We start from the raw sequence: 17,949 nt of genomic DNA on the forward strand, positions 1-17,949 counted from the left end.
GAGGGAGACAACACAGAAGGCCCTTCCCGTTCGGAGTCAGATGAAGACACAGGCTCAGCTTCAAGTTTATTGTTTATTTTCCTCCATGCAAACAGTACGGCATTCCTTCCCATGCAGGACCCCCCAAACCAAGTGTATTTTCAGGAAGGCAGTTCTGAGGAGTCAGGGACATTCTGGGCTGCCAGTTGGGTTGGGATCCCCATGGTAAGGGACAGATGACTCTCATGAGTCTATGCCTCCCCAGTGAACAAAGACTCAGAACATTTCTTCCGCATTGGGGACCCTGGCATTCTGTAACTCCAGCAGCCTCTGTACAGACTCCGTCAGGCCTCGCTCCCCCAGCTGCCGGTTATCCCGAGTGCGTACGTTCACCGTCCCCTTGCTCTGCTCTCTCTGGCCAACCACTGCAGGAAGAGGAAAGAATTGCACACCCCGGCTATTTCCTAACCCTACGGGCTATTTCCTTTTGCTTTGCAGAAACTTCAGTCCTGAATCTTTAGGAAGGGTGGGAGAGCCCAGACATGGCTTAAAGCAGTACACATTTAGTTTTCTTGCTCTGCTGCTGCCTGGCCATTCAGAGATGAGGAAATGGTCCAGGCTCCACTTCCCTTATCACTGGAGGTCAGGAGACCAGGGCTGGAGAGTCCAAGACAAACAGATGGAGAGCTAAACACCAAGAGAAAACCTATGCGAGTAACCTGGGGGAGGGGTGCGATCCAGGGAGGGGAGCTGGGCTGTGGCACAGCCTGCTGTTAGCGCGGGCAAGGCAAGGGGCATGAGTGATCCCCGGCCAGCGGTCTGGAAGGGAGTTTGTTTCTGCTTCTTGCCTTCAGAGACCCAAAGCCAGGAGCGACTTCCTTCCTGAAGGCCTTTCTTGCCCCTGGAGCGGCCTCCACCCACACCACAACAAACAAGGCTAATTAACTAATGCCCTGGCTGCTTTCTGGTGTTGGGATCAAACTCTCGCTCCAGTGCTCCAGCACAGAGCTTGCTCCATGCCCGGCTCCCAGTTTATTGACAATCCTGCTATATATAGCCCAAACTGGCTCCAAACCACTGATCCTCCCAAATCCTGGGATTACAGGTGTGCCTAACATGCCTGGCTTCAACCACTGCCTTCTTACCCCTCTGCTGCTCCTTTCCCTCTGATGTTGGCTTGGTTAATTAACTCTGGGATAATTAATTAACAGAAACGTCCTAGGGTAGGGTGAATGAGAAGAAAACTGTTCTGAGGGATGGAAGAGGTTGTGGGAAGGAGCAATGGAAGGGAGGCAGGTTAGTCAGGCTCCTACCCAGCCCAGGTAATGAGCCCCAATTACTCCAATGTACACAGAGCCAAACGAGACTTACTACAGAGAATGCAGAGCCCGGGGCTCTGAGGTCCAAAGCTAACCCTCTCTTACCAAACTGAAAATTGTAGTGGGCAAGCTGGGCCCGGCGGACTCTCCGGCTCAGGGTCAGTCCAGAGTCAGCGTCGAGGTCGCTGGCCAGCCCTGCAGCCTGCAGGCACTGCTGTACCTGGGACACAGGTTCGGTGATGAGTACGTTTCTTTTCTTCTTTTAGTTTTTTTCGAGACAGGGTTTCTCTGTGTAGTCTTGGCTGTCCTCGAACTCACTCTGTAGATCAGGCTGGCCTTGAACTCACAGAGATCTGCCTCTGGAGTATCAGGATTAAAGGTGTGCGCCACCATCACCCAGGTGGTGCTGAGTAAATTCCAATGCAAGCTTGAGCTCCGACAGCTGGCCACTAGTCTCCTCAGTCACGTGTCTCACGCCCGTCACCCACCTCAGTGCTCTCAGTGTTTGCTGACTCTGCCCCTTCTGAGACAGCGAGGCCTCCTTCCCACCCCTGACCTAACACTTCTTGGGGTGCTTCTCACTGAATGAACACTCAGTTACTCTTGGGCTCTGTCTGCCTGCTGCTAGGCACCCACCTTCCCACCAGCTGTTTAACTCAGTACTGTCCATATCCTACTGTTCTTAAAAGACAACTTCATGCACCTCAGGCTGTGAACCGTGGATGAACGTGAACTTTTGTGTTCTCCTGTTTCCGCCTCTTACGTGGTAGGACCGCGGGCACGCACCTGGCCCCCGTGGTGCTGGGAACTGGACCCACTGCTCTGTGCCCACCAGGTAAACATGCCCCCAACTGAACTACGTCCCTAGGCCCACCTCCATTTTTAAAAAGGGTCTCACTATGAAGCCAGGACTCAAGCTTGTGACCCTCTGCCTCGGCTTCCCAAGAGCTGTTACTGTGTGTGCTACTGCACCTGGCCATCAGTTCTCTTTGGAAAGGAAAACTAAACCAACATTTAGGTAAAACCATATTTGTGCCCGGCTGGCAATGTTCAACATCTCTTAATCTGCTTTTCATGCATCTCTATAAGGCAGGAATTGATTTCGGTTCTGAGACACAGAATGTTCAGCACACAGGACAGCTGCCCCTCAGGCACTGCCCACTGTCCTGCAGAGCCTCTCCTGCCCAAGGACGGGTGTCAGATGCCCTTGCCCCAACTCACCTGCCTTGCATATTCCTCTTGCTCTGTCCCTACAGGGATGACCACCACCTGGACCGGGGACAGCCACAGGGGCCTGTTGGGAAGAAACAGGGAAGGAAATCACGCATTTGGCGTTAGCCATCAGGTGTAGCTGCACGGAGATCTGAGAAGGAACAGGATAAGAAGGTCAGAACCTAAGGCATGCACTATGTGGCTGGAGAGGACAGAACTCTGAGGTCAATGACTCACCACTTCCCCCCACAGCTTTCTGCCAGCACTCCCAACATCCTTTCCACAGAGCCAAGCACTGCTCGGTGAATAAGGACCGGATGCTCCAGGGAACCTGCCTGCCTTGGAAGGAAAAAGGGAGTGAGCGGAATGGTGGACGTGCCACAAACTGAGCCCCCTAAATCACCTTCCAGTTATCAAGAAACAGCTCTGATGAGGTAGGGGTGGAGGGCTGGACTAGTGAGGGGAGTGGGCCAAGGCAGAAAGAAAGGGCTGAGGCAGGGTTCTATACCCCTTGTACTGCAGATCAAATCTCCGCGGCAGTTGGAAGTCAAGCTGGATTGTTCCACATTGATGGGGCCGACCCAGGGCATCGCGGAGGTGCACATCAATCTGGAGACGTGGGATGGGGGGGTGAGAGAACAGACCCAGCAGCTTCCATTCTCTTCACAAGGCAGCTCTTCTACTACCCACATCACAGGCTATGTGGAGCCGTGCTACCCCGAATGCCCATCCCCTCCCCTCCTGATTCCCTGAGTTCTTCATCTTAGAGACCTGTACCCCACCTCTGTGACAGCGTACCCATCGTCTCCCTCGATGGCCGCACGCCTGCCCCTCAGTCTGATCACTCTCTGGTAGCTGATAACTCTGTCCCTGGATCTGCAGCTCCCCTTTTCCCACCCACAGGCTCACCCCGTTCACCGCTCCCCTCGCTGGAACACTTCCAGTTCCCTTGTCTCCGGTGTGGTTTTGCTGTCCGATCACGGTGGCAAATCCTGCCCAGTTAGTCTTCTATTCTCCTACCGCCTTACCCTGCAGAACTGCTCAGTGCCACCCAACACGTCACACCAAAGGCAGAGACTGATACCACTATGGAAATCAGTTTCAAGATTCAACTGGTCCCCTGCAAGCCCTCGGCTGCCCTGAGGCATTCTGCCTTGTTCTCCTTAGGAATTTTCAAATTCGTTCCTCTCTTGGTCATAAGTTTTCTTTTCTTTTTCTTTTTCTCTTTTCGAGACAGGGTTTCTCTGTGAAGCTCTGGGGGTCCTGGAACTCACTCTGTAGACCAGGCTGGCCTCAAACTCACAGAGATCCGCCTGCCTCTGCCTCCCAAGTGCTGAGATTAAAGGCGTGTGCCACCAGTGCCAAGCTTTTTTTTTTTTTTTTGTAAACTATGTGTGTGTGTGCCTGTGCATATACATGTGCACGAGGCAGGAGGAGCTTCCCTCCTCTTCTACTGTTCTCTGGCCTTACTCCCTTGAGGCAGTGTAAGGGTTAATGCCAATTTGACAGGACCTAGACTCACCTAGGAGAGAGGCCTCTGAGCATGCTTGTGGGGGGTTATCTTGCTTAGGTTAACTGTGTGTAGGGCCATTCCTCAGGAGGAAGTCCTAGACTGTATAAAATGGAGAACCTAAGCTAAGCACTGGGTCCATTCACTGCTCTCTGTTCCTGATTGTGTGTGCAGCGAGACCAGCTGCTTCGTCGGACTGTACCCCTGAACTGTGAGCCAGAACAGACCCTTTCTCCCTTAAGGTATTTTTGTCAAGAGTGTCTGGTCACAGACAGCAGCATGAAAAGAACCTAAGACAGGCAGGATCTCTCCCTGAACCTGAAGGGCTGTCAGCTCGGAAGCCCTGGTGATCTTCCGAGTTCTCCGTCCCACAACACTGAGGTTAAAGGCACCTATGAGATCACAGCTACCTTAAGTGCATGCTGGGATCCAAGCTCAGTCCTCATGGTTGTATAGCGAGCCCTCTTAACTCAGAATCATCTCTCCAGCCCCCTTTTAATAGAATATCTTAGATTTAAAAAAATTCCAAGTTTATCATGACTGCTAACTCTGTAGCCTGGGTGAACTGTTTAACCTTTCTGAATTTCTTAGTAATGGAAAAAATAGTGTCGAGCCTTCACTTAAATGCCTCTGACTTAAAATTAAAAAACAAAAACAAAATTCTCTTAAAGATTTATATTTAGCCAGGAGTGGTGGTGCACACCTTTAATCCCAGCACTCGGGGAGGCAGAGGCAGGTGAATTTCTGTGAGTTCGAGGCCAGCCTGGGCTACAGAGTGAGTTCCAGTAAAGGCGCAAAGGTACACAGAGAAACCTGTCTCAAAAAACCAAAAATATGTAAAGAAATAAAGTTGCAAACCAATCTGTGTGCACGTAATGAGACAAAACAAGTGTCACCACATCTGAACTCACAAGGCAACCTCACGGTTTCTCCTCTTTTCTTGTGATGCTGGGGATCAAATCCAGAGCCTGGGCAACTTGTCAAGTTACTCTACCACAGAACCTCATTCCTATTGCCCTGGTTTGAGATGAGGTCTTCTTTTGCTACCCTGGTTGGCTTCAAATTCCAGGGCTCAAGTGACTTTTTTTTTTTTTTAGTATTTTATTTATTTGTATTTTATGTACATTGGTATTTTGCTTGCATGTATGTCTGTATGAGGGTGTCAGATCGCCTGGAATAGGAGTTATAGACAGTTGTGGGTGCTGGGAATTGAACTCAGGTCCTCTGGAAGAGCAGCCAATGCTCTTAACCGCTGAGCCATCTCTGAAGCCCCATGATCCTTCTTGAACCTCCCAAGTAGCTACAATTACAGCCTAGTGCCACATCAGGCTCCTAACAGCCTGTCTGCTCAGACACATACCAAGTCCTTTTCGCCCTATAATTTTTCGTTTCTTCTAACTTGCTGTGAGTTTTTATCCCATCCTTCAACCTCTGCCTACACCATTCCCTCCCAGAGAGGGCTCTTCATGTATAGACTGACAACTGGTTCCTGCAGAGGGCCTTTTCTAGACTGTGAGTAAGTCTACCCCACTGTAGTCTCACACGAGCTATACAGCCCAGATCCACTGGGCTGACAGGGCCTATTGACCTACCACAGCCTTCCTGAAACTCTAAGGCCCACTGAGCAGAAATGCACTCTTCTTTTTTACAGAAGCTTTAACACAGTTCTTTGGAGATACAACTTAATTAAACGAGACAGACTAATGTAACTCTTAAGTGTGGTTCCAGCTTGCCTTAGGCCCATAGAAAGCGCCATCTCCAGGGTTAAGGTCCCAGGGTTCTCCAAATTCCTCCAAGGCTTGTTGTAGCACCTTAGAGGGAACAAGATGAGAAGAGGGTGTAGGAGACTAATTACAAGATAACCTCCTGGCCCGTGAAGATGAATACCCATGGCTCATGTCTTTATCTGAAGACCTGGGCTACCATACCCCTCCCTCTGTACTGTAGCCCGCTTTATCTGCTTTGCCTCCCTTTCTCCTACTCACCTGCTCGGCCTGGTCCCATAGGCGAGGCTCCCCTAGGAAGCCAGATGGCCGGGTAGATAAAGCCAGGCGGAAGGAAAAACCAAGAACAGCATAAACAGATCGGAGAAAATCAAGGCAGCCTCGGATCTCTGCTTCCAGCTAGAGACAGGAAGTCGGGATGTTAGGTGTATGCCAACTAGAAGCCTTTGGTGATGGGTAGTTTTGGGGAAAATGGGGCAGGGGTGTGGGGGTGGGGGGTGGATAGGGACCAGAGGGATAGCTGTACTATAGTATAAAGAAGGGAACAGGGGCCTGTGGATGCAGCCTGGCTGGTACAGTGCCTGGCTAGCATGTATGAAGCCCTGGACTTGATTCATAGCACTGTATAAACCAGGCATGATTGCACACACCAGTAATCCCAGCACTCAGATGAGGCAGCAGGACCAGAAGTTCAAGGTCATCCTCAGCTACATAGTACATGAGGCTACATAAGACCCTGCGTTATACCACAAAAAGGCAAGGGAAGTTGAACGTTTGAAGAAGGAGAGCCACCTGGTCTGGTGCACAGAAGATGTGAGCATCATCCTGTTGGAAGCACCACAGCCTCGTTAATCCTCCCAGACTGCCAGAGGCCTCGGCACGATGCAGGACTCCAAAGTCAGCCAGGCGTACAGGCAGTTCCCGCCAGGATCTGGGCCGGTGGGCGAACATCAGGCTGAGGTGGGGATGGGAAGGGGTTAGGGCCAAAGGGAGATGAGCTGTGGCCAGCCGCCCCTCTTCCGACTAGGCTCACTCTTTTTTTTGAGACAAGGTCTTGGTATGTAGCCTAGGCTGGCCTGGAACTCATGATCTTTCTGCCTTTGGCTCTCCAGTTCTGAGATTACAGTTGTGTTCCACCATGCCTAGCACCAAATGCCCATGTTCTGTGAAATACTAGCCATACTTCTCCCTCTTATCACACCTTCCCACCAAATCCTGCCAATCCTATCGTTAGTGTCTGGTCAAAAGTCACATTTTAGCAGGGCATGGTGGTACATGCCTTTAATACCACCAGGCAGAGACAAGTGGATCTCTGTGAGTTTGAGGCTAGCTTGGTCTATGCAGTGAGTCTGGAGACAGCCAGGGCTGCACAGTGAGACCCTGTCTAGAAAAAAGTTAAGCTCTCAGTCCCACGAGAGTAGGCATCATTTACTGTGTCGGTATTCTGTGATGGGTGCAGTGCCTTGAAGTCTGTCACCTAGCAACAAAGACCCAAGAAATGGAATAATTTCCCAAAATTCACTTGGGTAAACTTGAATCTACTTCCCAAATTAGATGCCCCAAATTTTCTTTCCAAGGTACTTTCCATTTTGTGACCAGTTATCCCAGCCCCAGGAGGAGCCAGGCTTCCTGGCTCCCAACTCACCAGTGCGCAGGGCAATTCATGGGCTTGAGAGCAAGTGTGTCTTTGGGACACCTGGCAGGGTGGCCACTCTGAGAGCTGTCGGGACCGTTAGTGCCCGGGGGCTTCAGGGAAAACATGTCTGCCCTATAATGCTCCCAATGCCCTGACTGTTCCCAGAGTTTTGTAGAAAACAGCGTGGGAGTTTTCACCTCTGAGAAACCACGGCGGGCGTACTCAGCCTGAAAAGGTGGACACAGACACCAAAAGTCAATGTAACTAGAAGGAGAGGAGAGAAGAGCTTTGTGATTCTCTTGGGGACTCAGCCATGCTGACCACAGCCACAAGCTATTAAATGCCATGTCGACTCCAAGATGCTTCACTGCAGACCGCACAACAGTAACAGCACCTTGTTAAAAGCCACCAGGACTTTACAAGGTTTATGCTGTTTTCCTTTGAGACAGGATCTTGCGCTGTGACCCAGGCTGTCCTCCATCTCATGATCCTTCTGTCTCAGTCTCTCTGTGCTGACACTACAGGAATATACCACCATGCTTGAGCCAAACTCAAACCCCTTGGCTTGGTCTAGGCCCCATCCTTCCCCTGCACGCGTGCCCTGCTTACCCTGATGAAAGCCACCAGGGCATTATAGACTCTTGTCCCCCGTGGCAGAAAAAAGCAGCTCCCTGGGCTCAGTTCATGGAAGAAGAAGAGCTCCTGTTCCTGGGGAAAGGATTACCTGTCACTCAAGGAAGGGAGGGCTTTGGAACTAAAGAAGAAAATGACAGAGTTGCTCTCTGCCTTGACTGAATCTTTGGGCAAATTCGCAATCACATTCTTTGGCCAGGTGTGGCTGTTTGAGCCTGTAATCCCAGTACTTGGGATGTGGAGGCAGAAGGGTCAGGAGCTTAGGTCACTCTTGGCTACAGCAAGAGGCCAGACAAGGCTACATGAGACCCTGTCTAAAAAACAAAAAATCGAAACTGGAACAAAAATCAAGATTAAAAAAAAAAAAAAAAAAAGAACCCAACAAAAAGATCACATCACCTTCTTCCACCTTCCCCGTCCCCATCCTCCCCTGGTCCGTGCTCCGCACCTTCCCAACGCGTCTGTGGTCTCGTAACTCCGCTTCCTCCCTCCGTGCTTCCCAGTTCCTCAGTAACTCTGCCTTGGGGAAAGCAATTCCCGAGACTCTCTGCAGTGTCTCCGGAGCTCCTGAGGACCTCCACAAGGCGGAGGAGTTCTGTGAGAGGGCAGAGGGAGTCACACAGAGATGAAGGGGGCTGCAGACACTGCCCTCTGTCAAGTCTCCACAATGCCCTCGCTGCAGAGGTCACCACTTGAAGGTCAGCTCATCTCGTGACTTTCTTCCCATCAGTACCAGTAGGACGGCACTTCACCCTTTATGTTACCTGGATCACATCTTCTACGCATCCTGGTCAGGTGTAATCTCACACAGCCCAGTTTTTCTCCACATCCTCACTGCCCCACTTATGCTCAGTTCCACCTCCTAATTAATGACTGCTTAGGAGAAAAACTAAACTATGGTCAAATGTGTCTGTCCACTATTCCTTACCAATCTTCCACCCAGCTGCTAGAAAAATCCACCTTCCAACCCCACCCTACTCCTAGCCATTTGAAATTCAAATGCCCCGCTTGCTCTTGAACAGTATTAATAAGAACCTGTGCTGTTGTTTTTAAGACAGGGTCTCCATAGTCAAAGGTGACCCCAGACATGTATCACTCAAGGATAACCTTGAATTCCTAATCGTTCTTCTTCCATTTCCCAGTGCTGGGATCCCAGGCACGTTCTAGCCTGCCTGGCTTGAGAACTGACCGTTGATAGCTTTTCCTTAGACTCTCCTGCGCTGGCTGGCTGCGTTTCTATGGTGTGGCTTTGCAGTCGCACAGGAATAGTCGGTCTCGTTTTATAGACGGGAGCAACAGGTACAGAGATCTGGCCAAAGCCACACTCCTCATTAGTAGCAGAATGAGATCGTGCATATGGCTAAGTTTTCCGGAGGCTTTCCTCCACATCGGCCTGCCTCTTGCTACCTTCTATTTCACACAGTTATATGATGTCTAGGAACAGCACTGTCATCAAAGGCCCTCCCTTGCCTCAGGTGCTCTCCCGAGTATCTGTCAAACAGCAGCATCCGTCCTCCTGGACATGGCCCTTCTCTACACGTGCCTTCCTGGTGTGACCCTGTCTAGCCCGCTCATGATCGTGCTTCTTTTCCCTTAATCCAGACCGGACTAGGGAGTCTAAATTGAATTCTGGACCCTGCCATGAAACTCTGAGATTCTAGGATGGAGGAAACTGTCTTTCTCCTGGATTCTTTCATGAGCCATGAGAACAGAGAAGGGGCTCAGAGAGGGTCTCCTTTCCACTCGGAGAACGCAGGGGTATCTGATTACACCCACAGCTCACCGTCAGCAGCTTCAGTGCCCCGATCTGTCCGGTGTGCCGAAGATGGGGGCCCCGGCAGAGGTCAACTGACATCCCACACCTGAGACAAAGAGGCCCGTTAGTGCTTTCCAGGCTCCTGGTTCGTTTTCTCCCTTTCAAGGCCTTCAACTGACAGAAGAGTGCTGAGGAAGAAACTGTTTTGCTGACAGAGACAGTGAGGACAGATAAAAGCAAATTCCTCTTCCCACTTTTTCCTAGAGCAACACAGGTTATCTGTCATCACCCTTCCCTGAGCCCAATTCTAGCCTCCGAGAAGCGTGTTTGGTTTCTTCCTCTTGACAAGGCTCACCCATATACTGTTGCTGTAGGACCGGTCACTTTCTCCTCGATCAGATGAAGCTTAAAGTGGTTGTCCTAGATGAAGGCAGAAAGGGAGCGTGGAGCTACCAGGGCACCCTGGCGGTTATCCAGTTCCTCTTGTGCATCGCTAACTCACCTTGAAGAGCTGGCAAAGCTGATCCCGAGAAGCCTCTAGCCTCCGGAATGGCTGTGCGGCAGCAATGATCTCCTCGCAAATCCGCTCTAAAAGGGGCAACTCTGAGCTGCGGACTGTCCTGGAAAAGGGAAATTGTTGACTTGCTTCTTCAGAGACAACCCGAGGGATGATACGTTAGCCAGGGAGCAAAGCTCTGCCCTTTGACAACGAAATCTGTAATCACTGCAGAGACAAACTCAGAAAAACAACAGGAAATTAAGTATAGTTTTCGTTTGTTTTTTTGAGACAGGGTTTGTGTAGCCCTGGCTATCCTGGAACTCACTCTGTAGACCAGGCTGGCCTTGAACTCTGTCAGCCTCTGTCTTCTGATTGCTGAGATGAAAGGCTTGTGCCACCACAGCAGTATAGATTGTGTGTGTGTGTGTGTGTGTGTGTGTGTGTGTGTGTGTGTGTGGTTCTGGGGATTGAACCCAGGTCCATGCTATGCTAGGCAAGCACTCTAGAGGCAAGACAGGAGGATCATGAGTTCAAGACCAGCCTGGGCTAGAGGGAGGCAGGAAAGGAGGGGGAAAGGGGCAGAGAGAGTGTGTGCTGAGAGAAGGAAAGCTGGATGAACAAAATTACAATAGTAACACATTCATGGGGACTAGAAGGGGTGAGTGTCAGCAGAGTCAGAAGGGAAACCGCTGCAGAAGGGATGTCAATCTCTGGTACACACTGAGAAGATCTCTTCCATCTTTTCCTCTAAATTGAACTTGCCCTGAGACCCCAGAAACCACCCCAGAACCAATCTCCTTCCTTGGAATGCTCACCGCCCTTTCCTCAGGAAGAAATCATGGTAAAAGCCAGACTCTGTACTTGGACCTCGGCAGAGAACAGCACCCAGTCGTTGCTCAGCTGCTGCGCCCAGGACATGGGCACTGGAGTGCCAGAATACCTGGGATCACAAGAACAAAGTGAGCTCACCAACTGCGCATGTAAGTCCCAGTGCTGATGCTTTCCAGAGCTGGCAGGGAAGCTGTTGTGCCTGTTTTAAGACTGACTGCTGCAGAATGGAGAATCTAGACTTCTGAGAATGACGTCTACACAGTAAAAAGTTGTCTTGAATGGGGGGCTGGAGAGATGCACCAGCGCTTAACACTTGTTCCTGCAGAGGACCCAGGTTTGGTTCCCAGCACCCATATCACCTGTAACTTTGATTTTAGGGGATCTGACACTATTTTCTAGACTCCATGGGCACCAGGCACATATGTAGACATGTATAAACACTCAGGTACTGACATGTACACAAAAAAATAAAATCTTTAAAGAAAGCAGAGAGCCAATGTTTTCTTCTGCTGCTGAGCAGAAGTGTGGGTCCACCCCACACACCCTCAGTGTTTCCTGGACCAGGGGCACAGATGTAGGAGGCGTTGGCCTTCTTTCCTGCTCCTGCAGGCTTTAGAGCTTCATCATATTACTACTTATAAAGAATGGGTTCCTAACTGGCTGTGCTGGCACACATGGACAGAAGGCTATGGCTGGAGGCAAGACACTGTCTTAAAAACAACCACCACCACCACACAGCAGTTCCTTAAGTTCTGGTTTTGCTGCTGTTGTTATTGTTGTTTGTGTGTGCGTTGCTACAAACCTGACATCACCCATTAGCTATCCCCAGCTTCTCTTTTGACTTTTAGTGCCATTTTTTTCTGGTCCCAGAATGAAATGTGACAGAACTATTCTTGGGTTTGTTCACTATTCACATTTAGATGACAAAAGAAATACATTTTTTCTGGATTCTAATAACCAAGCTCTATGATACCTGAGCTGACATGAAATGATCAAAGCATGAGACCCAGGTTCTGTGCTCAGCTATGGAAACCTATGAGAACTGAGTACACATCATGGCTGACTTACACTGTATGTACTCAGGAGCTGAGGAGGTTGAACAGGCACATTATCCTTCTGATTCTCAGGTTCTTCTCTCCTTTCACTCGCATACAAGGTATTGCTTAATAGACTAATGCTAAGTAAACACCATTATCAAGGCTTCCAGCTTCGTCAGGAATAATCAGATGGTCTATATAGTCTGTGATTAAGTCTCCTTCTCAGTTGCAAATTGAGAAACTGAGGCAAAAAAAAAAAATGAGAATTTCCTGTTTAAAGATCATTTAGCTAATTAGCCTCTGTACCTGCTATAAAAACTTACCGCTTTGCCTTCTGGGGAATCAAACGTCAGGAATCTGAGGTGACAGTCTGTTTCCAAGGGTCGTTCCAGATCATAAAGTTCTCCATTTACTTCAGCAGCTACTGCAGTATCAGCCAGTGTTGAACTGAGCAGTGGGAGGGCGTAGGGATGAAGAAAAGTAAGGGTTACAATCCACAAGGACAAGAGGCTGATACCTCAGCAACCCTAAATTTGCCAAGTGGAAATAAGTCTCCAAACAATAAACTTACTATTCCTTTTCTCAATGGATAACAGAAGGGCAGAGACTCTGAAACTATAAAGATAAATCATCAAAGACCCGCCCCCCCACCCCCCCACCCCTGCCCCTAAGAAAGGTCTTGCTATATGGTCCAGGCTGGCCTTGAATTCTGGATCTTTTGTCTCCACTTTCTGAATGCTAAGATTACAGGCCTGTACCACCATGCTTAGCAAGAAAGGTTACCCAGGTATAGTGGCTCATACCTGTAATCCAGCACTTGGGAGGCTTATGCAGGAGGATTCTCAGAAATTCAAAGCCAGCCAGGCCCAGAGTGAGACTATCTTGATAAGGGGAGTGTGGAATGCAGTTCTGTGAGACACCATGAGGTTTGGCTTGGTCTCATCACTATTCTGTAGCCAGAAAGTATACTTTTTCTGACTTCCATGACAACATGGTCTTGCCCCCTCTCCTTGTTCTCTTCAGGCAACTGCTAAAATTTACTGCTTGACTGCCCTGGAAGTTTTTCTTTCTTCTTCTTCTTCTTCTTTTTTTTTTTTTTTTTTTTTGAGACGGGTTTTTCTGTATACTCTTGGCTGTCCTAGAACTCACTCTATAGAGCAGGCTGGCCTCGAACTCACAGAGATCCACCTGCCTCTGCCTCTCCAGTGCTGGGAGTAAAGAACTGTGCCACCGCTGCCCAGTGGGAGGTTTTTCTTTTAAAGTCAAATAAAACTGTCCTTGAACTTGAAAGAAAAAAAGTATGAGTAGAAGACCTAACTCAGTCCACAGAGTGCTTGCCTAGCATGCAGAAAGACCTGGGTTCTATTCCTAGTCTTATATAAACTAGAAATGGTGGTGCACACCTATAATCTCAGAGCCCAGTAAGTGGAGGCAGAGGGTCCAGAGGGCTCAAGCTTGGGCGCTCTGGGATGTCTGTGAGATAGTAAGGATGCTTGCTGTCGAGTCTGATGAACCGAGTTCAGTCCGTGGAATCCACATAGTTGAAGGAAAGAACTTATCCCAGAAGTTGTTACTTGACCTCCACATGTGCACTGTGGCATGCATGTGTGTGGACATGCACAGGCACACGTGTGTGAGTGTGCGGACAGAGATGTAAATTTTTTTTTTTTAAATTTTGGAGATAAGATTTTTCTACACAGTCCAGGTTGTCCTGGAACTCACGGTATCCACCAAGCTGGCCTCATACTCCAGAGATCCACCTGTCTCTACTTCGTGAATAATGCTGGGATTAAAGACTTGCACCACCACACCCAACAAACTTTTTTTTCTTTTCAAAGATGCTTTTTTTTGGGAGGTGTAGGTATGTATTCTCCCTGGGGAGCCATTAACCCCATGTTTTTAGAAACAGTCTCTCATTGGCAAGGAGCTCCCCCAGCAGGGTAGGCTGGCTGGTCAGGACAGGGATCTGCCTGTCTCTGCCTACCCACGCTGGGATTAAAACATGTCACCACACCCACGCTGTTTATTTTTAAACTTAAACTACTATTTTGGGGTTGGGGATTTGGCTCTGTGGTAGAGCGCTTGCCTAGCAAGTGCAAGGCCCTGGGTTCGGACCTCAGCTGGGGGGCGGAGGGCTACTATTTATTGGGGGAGCACACATGCTACAGGTCCTTATGGTTGTGTGGCAATCACTTAAATGACGCCTCTCCTTGACCAAAGACTACCTTTCTGATAGAAAACAAAGAAAAAGAAAAATTTAAACAAAAAAGTGTTTTCTTTTCCTGACCAAGTGCAGAGAAAATAGTGGACAGAAAAAATACTTCCTGTAGGTAAAGGATGGCTTGATACCTGATCTTCCGGGCCAGTTGGTAAGGGGTTGTGTCCCACGCAACAGCATCTACCTTCTGGCCTTCAGGAAGTGAGATCTTAATAGCCCGGGGGTTCTTCTGTGTCATACTTGCTAACCTTTTCACCTGAGCGGCCCATAGCTCCTCAAAAAGGCCGAATCGCTCTGCCAACCAATGTGGAGGAGTCGGCACAGAGGCCTGAAGAGAAAGGCACACATTAGGTTATCATCCCTGGCCATATTTGCACTACTCCGCAATGCCCATGGTGGGGGCTGTGGAGGTTGAAGCAGCGTTGGTCCTAAGGTGACACTAGGTCTTAGGTCGGGGATTCAAGGGGACCGCACATTGCAGAGCGGGGCTGCAGGGTCCGGGGGAGACTGGATAGTCTGCACCTTGGACTCCGCTGGACGGTTGGGAGCTTTGCGTACCTCATGCACTGTGTGGAGCTCGCAGCCGCGGAACCCCGGGAGCGGGAGCCCGAGCCGGCGCCACCTCAGACAGAGACCCATGCCGCCTCAAGTCGGTGCCTCCATGCTCAGATCACCGCTTCTTCCTCACCAGAGTCCTCATTGGCTGCTGAGCCAATAATATCCCTTCCTATTGGATAAAGTAGCCGCCACTCCGGTCAGGTACCACCCCCAGGAACTCCGCTGAGGCGCGTCCCACACAGCAGCAGTCGCTCTGGGAAAGGTTCCGGTTGACCGGAAGGTGGAAGCTGTTGCACATACCTGCAGCCTGACGCCCAAAGTGGCAGAAAGGTGTCCAACTTTGAGGAAGGGGCAGACCTCCTGAAGGCAGGAGTGAGAGAAAAACAGGAGTGGCAGTTAGTCATTTTCCTTTAATCATAAAATTCCTTAAACATCCTTAAAGCAGGCAGGAAACAAGAGCACAGACACTGGAATTAAACGTCTAGTGTAAACCCTGGATCTGGCATTAACTAAGTAGTTTTTGGTAAACTGTTTCTGTAATCTCGATTTTCTCATCTATAAAACAATTTTTAAAAAAGTATCCGGTTCAGCTGGGTGGTGGCGGCGCACTCCTTTAACCCCAGCATTTAGGAGGCAGAGGCAGGCGGATCTCAGAGAGTTCGAGGCCAGCCTGGTCTACAGAGCGAGTTCCAGGACAGCCAGAGCCATTACAGAGAAACCCTGTCCTGTCTCGGGGCGGCGGGGCAGTATCTGTTCCAAATGTTGAGGTACATCTGATGTAAATAGCTAAACTCTCAGCATTTGATATATGATAACGAGCATCAGCTGCAAGATGCAATTACCATTAGACATAACTCTAAAACTGAAGCTATCTGCAGAGGCCATTCCATGAGCCCTTCATAGTCATGGTGGAGGGACTTTAGAGACATCTAGATGTGGATTTTAATTTCTATCATCACTGTGAGTGTGTATGAAGTATCTTTGTGGGCATGGGCAGCACTGTTTTGAAGGTCAGATGCCAACTTTCTGGAGCCAGCTCTGTCCTTTCACCTTATGTGGGTTCTAGGGACCGAACCTAGGTGGCCAGGCTTGGGCAGCAAGTGCTTTTATCTGCTGAGCCATCTTACTGGTCCCAGATACAGAATTTAAAAATCACACAAGGTAGTTTAAGGTCAAAAGGTGCTGATGAATCTAAGGCTTACACACTTCCAGCATGCCATGTTCACTCCATCGTTTACTCCCAGTAGACTCCCTGATCACCATAGAGGCATTTGACTGTCTGTCCTTTACACTGGCTTTGTACCTGCTGTTACTACTCTGGCCTTCATCTTCCTTTATCTTCTTCATTAAATCTAGGATACAGGGCTAGCTCTATTAATTAGCTTTACACAGTAAAAACAGAAACATGGTCAGATGTGTGGAGAAGCACAGAGGGAAGTGAACTTGTTGGCACCTGTTGAGGTACAATTAGTCCCTCACCTGGGGGTGGGGACGCTTAGTCCATTCCCAGACTGCAGTGGTGAGAGGATCAAGGGGTCTTGTGGAAGAGTTGTCAGATAAAGATGCTTAACCTAGGCTTCCAGAGAGGCCCCAAGTTCTGTCTGGGGAGGGCAGCTGACTTGAGTCATAGGCCACTCTGGGGCTCCATCTTCTGATATGTTAGACATCCTGAAATACAAAGAAAGAGACAAGGCTGTGGGGAGGAAGATTTGTGTGTGTTCTTGTGGTCAGAGCAGTGTCTCAATAGCATTCAGAAAGGATGGCAATGGCAGACCAAGATTTTCTTGTGGTGCGGTAGCAGAGGCATGGGAGGTGCTCAATAAATAACCACTGAGTTAAGTACGTACTGGTCACAGACTGACTGGAAACTACCTCTTGACACCATTTTAACTATTATTCCACTGTGCTTTTTGCTAGGGATGACAGAGGGAGGCCACCTGGATGACAGCTCCTCACACTCATCCTTCAAGATTTACTGTGTGCAATGCACTGGGCTGATGCTGATTGATCAGCTACCACATCATCACGTATGTAACTGGTATTGCACTAGGAGGAATGTTGTCCTATTCCCTCACCCATTGTAGCAAACCAGGCAGCTAAGGCCAATACATTAATTATTGATTCTCCTAGTACATGCCTCGGCCTCGGGGAATTTTAAGCCTTTAGTCTACCTGGAAAACATCTCTGCAACTTTTTTTTGCCCACCCCACTCATGCCTGAATCCTGAGGGGCAGCACTAGTTCATAATTCGATCTCATTCTGAGAACAACTCGGCCAGTAGTGTTCTTATGTTCCCTTTCAACCAGGGAAAATGATCCTAAGGCCAAATCCTAGTCTGTCCAAGCCCACAGCCTCGGTTGCTCACAGCCACAATGACTCTCTTAAGGCCAGATTACTCATAATGGATCGTGCTTGCTAACATGGACTTGCTTCCTTTTCTTTCCTGAGGCACATGACTCAGACACTTGTGGCCAAAAAAGACTTTTAGAGTGAAGAGGTACAATCAAGAAAAAGTCAAAGGTGATGTTCTTCTAACTTGCCTCTACGGACTGCTTACATAAAATGAATAAATTAGAGTGGCCCAAAAAGTATAAGGAAAATCTGCTAAAGGATATTCTAGATCCTTAATCAAATTTTAGGAACTTCTCAGCTATCTAGTCTTAGACCTCCTCAGCTGGCTTAAGTTTTGGCAAAGGATAGTATTGTCTTTATAGCTTTAAACTACTTGCAATGATCTCCAAATGAGTACTTTTCATTTATCAGGTCAGCACATAGCCCTCAAATCCATCTTAGCTCTTAGAGGCAAATTCTGTTTACAGGCACCCACAATGTGAAGTCTGCCACTTTTTCCTGGGGACACTGGGGCTGAGCCTCACAAATAAGAACTTTGCCACTCTTACAGCTCATTAAGCAAATGCTGGGGAAGTCAGGTTTAGATAAACGATTCATTAGTATTATCTGTGGAAGGCCTAACATGGGACCAGTTTTATACTTTCCTAACCTCTACTGGCCTCAGTAAGGACTAGCTGTTTTACGT

At 49.0% G+C, this 17,949-nt stretch overlaps 1 protein-coding gene across 4 annotated transcripts; it reads right to left on the reverse strand.

Annotated features, from left to right (window-relative positions):
• Positions 1–54: 54 nt before the first annotated feature.
• Tars2 (threonyl-tRNA synthetase 2, mitochondrial) lies at positions 55–16,574 on the reverse strand. Of its 4 annotated transcripts, XM_052732049.1 has the most exons (20): positions 16,392–16,572; positions 15,213–15,272; positions 14,913–15,081; positions 14,486–14,682; positions 12,460–12,583; positions 11,084–11,208; positions 10,272–10,389; positions 10,125–10,189; positions 9,797–9,875; positions 8,462–8,608; positions 7,990–8,088; positions 7,390–7,607; positions 6,537–6,699; positions 6,006–6,143; positions 5,754–5,831; positions 3,019–3,119; positions 2,748–2,849; positions 2,520–2,592; positions 1,404–1,518; positions 55–404 (listed from the first exon to the last, which is right to left on the reverse strand). In XM_052732049.1, the coding sequence occupies exons 3-20, from the start codon at positions 14,991–14,993 to the stop codon at positions 256–258; spliced, it is 2,172 nt and encodes a 723-aa protein (XP_052588009.1). In that variant the 5' UTR covers positions 14,994–15,081; positions 15,213–15,272; positions 16,392–16,572; the 3' UTR covers positions 55–255. The 4 variants fall into 4 exon arrangements, with proteins under 4 accessions (XP_052588009.1, XP_052588012.1, XP_052588011.1 ...); XM_052732052.1 differs by lacking the exon at positions 55–404 and having other exon boundaries at positions 1,407–1,518; positions 2,748–2,845; positions 14,913–15,272; positions 16,392–16,574; XM_052732051.1 differs by lacking the exons at positions 55–404; positions 1,404–1,518 and adding an exon at positions 1,555–1,657 and having other exon boundaries at positions 14,913–15,272; positions 16,392–16,574.
• Between the last annotated feature and the right edge of the window lie 1,375 nt (positions 16,575–17,949).

The sequence above is a fragment of the Peromyscus californicus genome, unplaced genomic scaffold (assembly GCF_007827085.1).
Source record: "Peromyscus californicus insignis strain IS unplaced genomic scaffold, ASM782708v3 Scaffold_9__1_contigs__length_137607984, whole genome shotgun sequence".
In the NCBI taxonomy this organism is placed as follows: domain Eukaryota; kingdom Metazoa; phylum Chordata; class Mammalia; order Rodentia; family Cricetidae; genus Peromyscus; species Peromyscus californicus.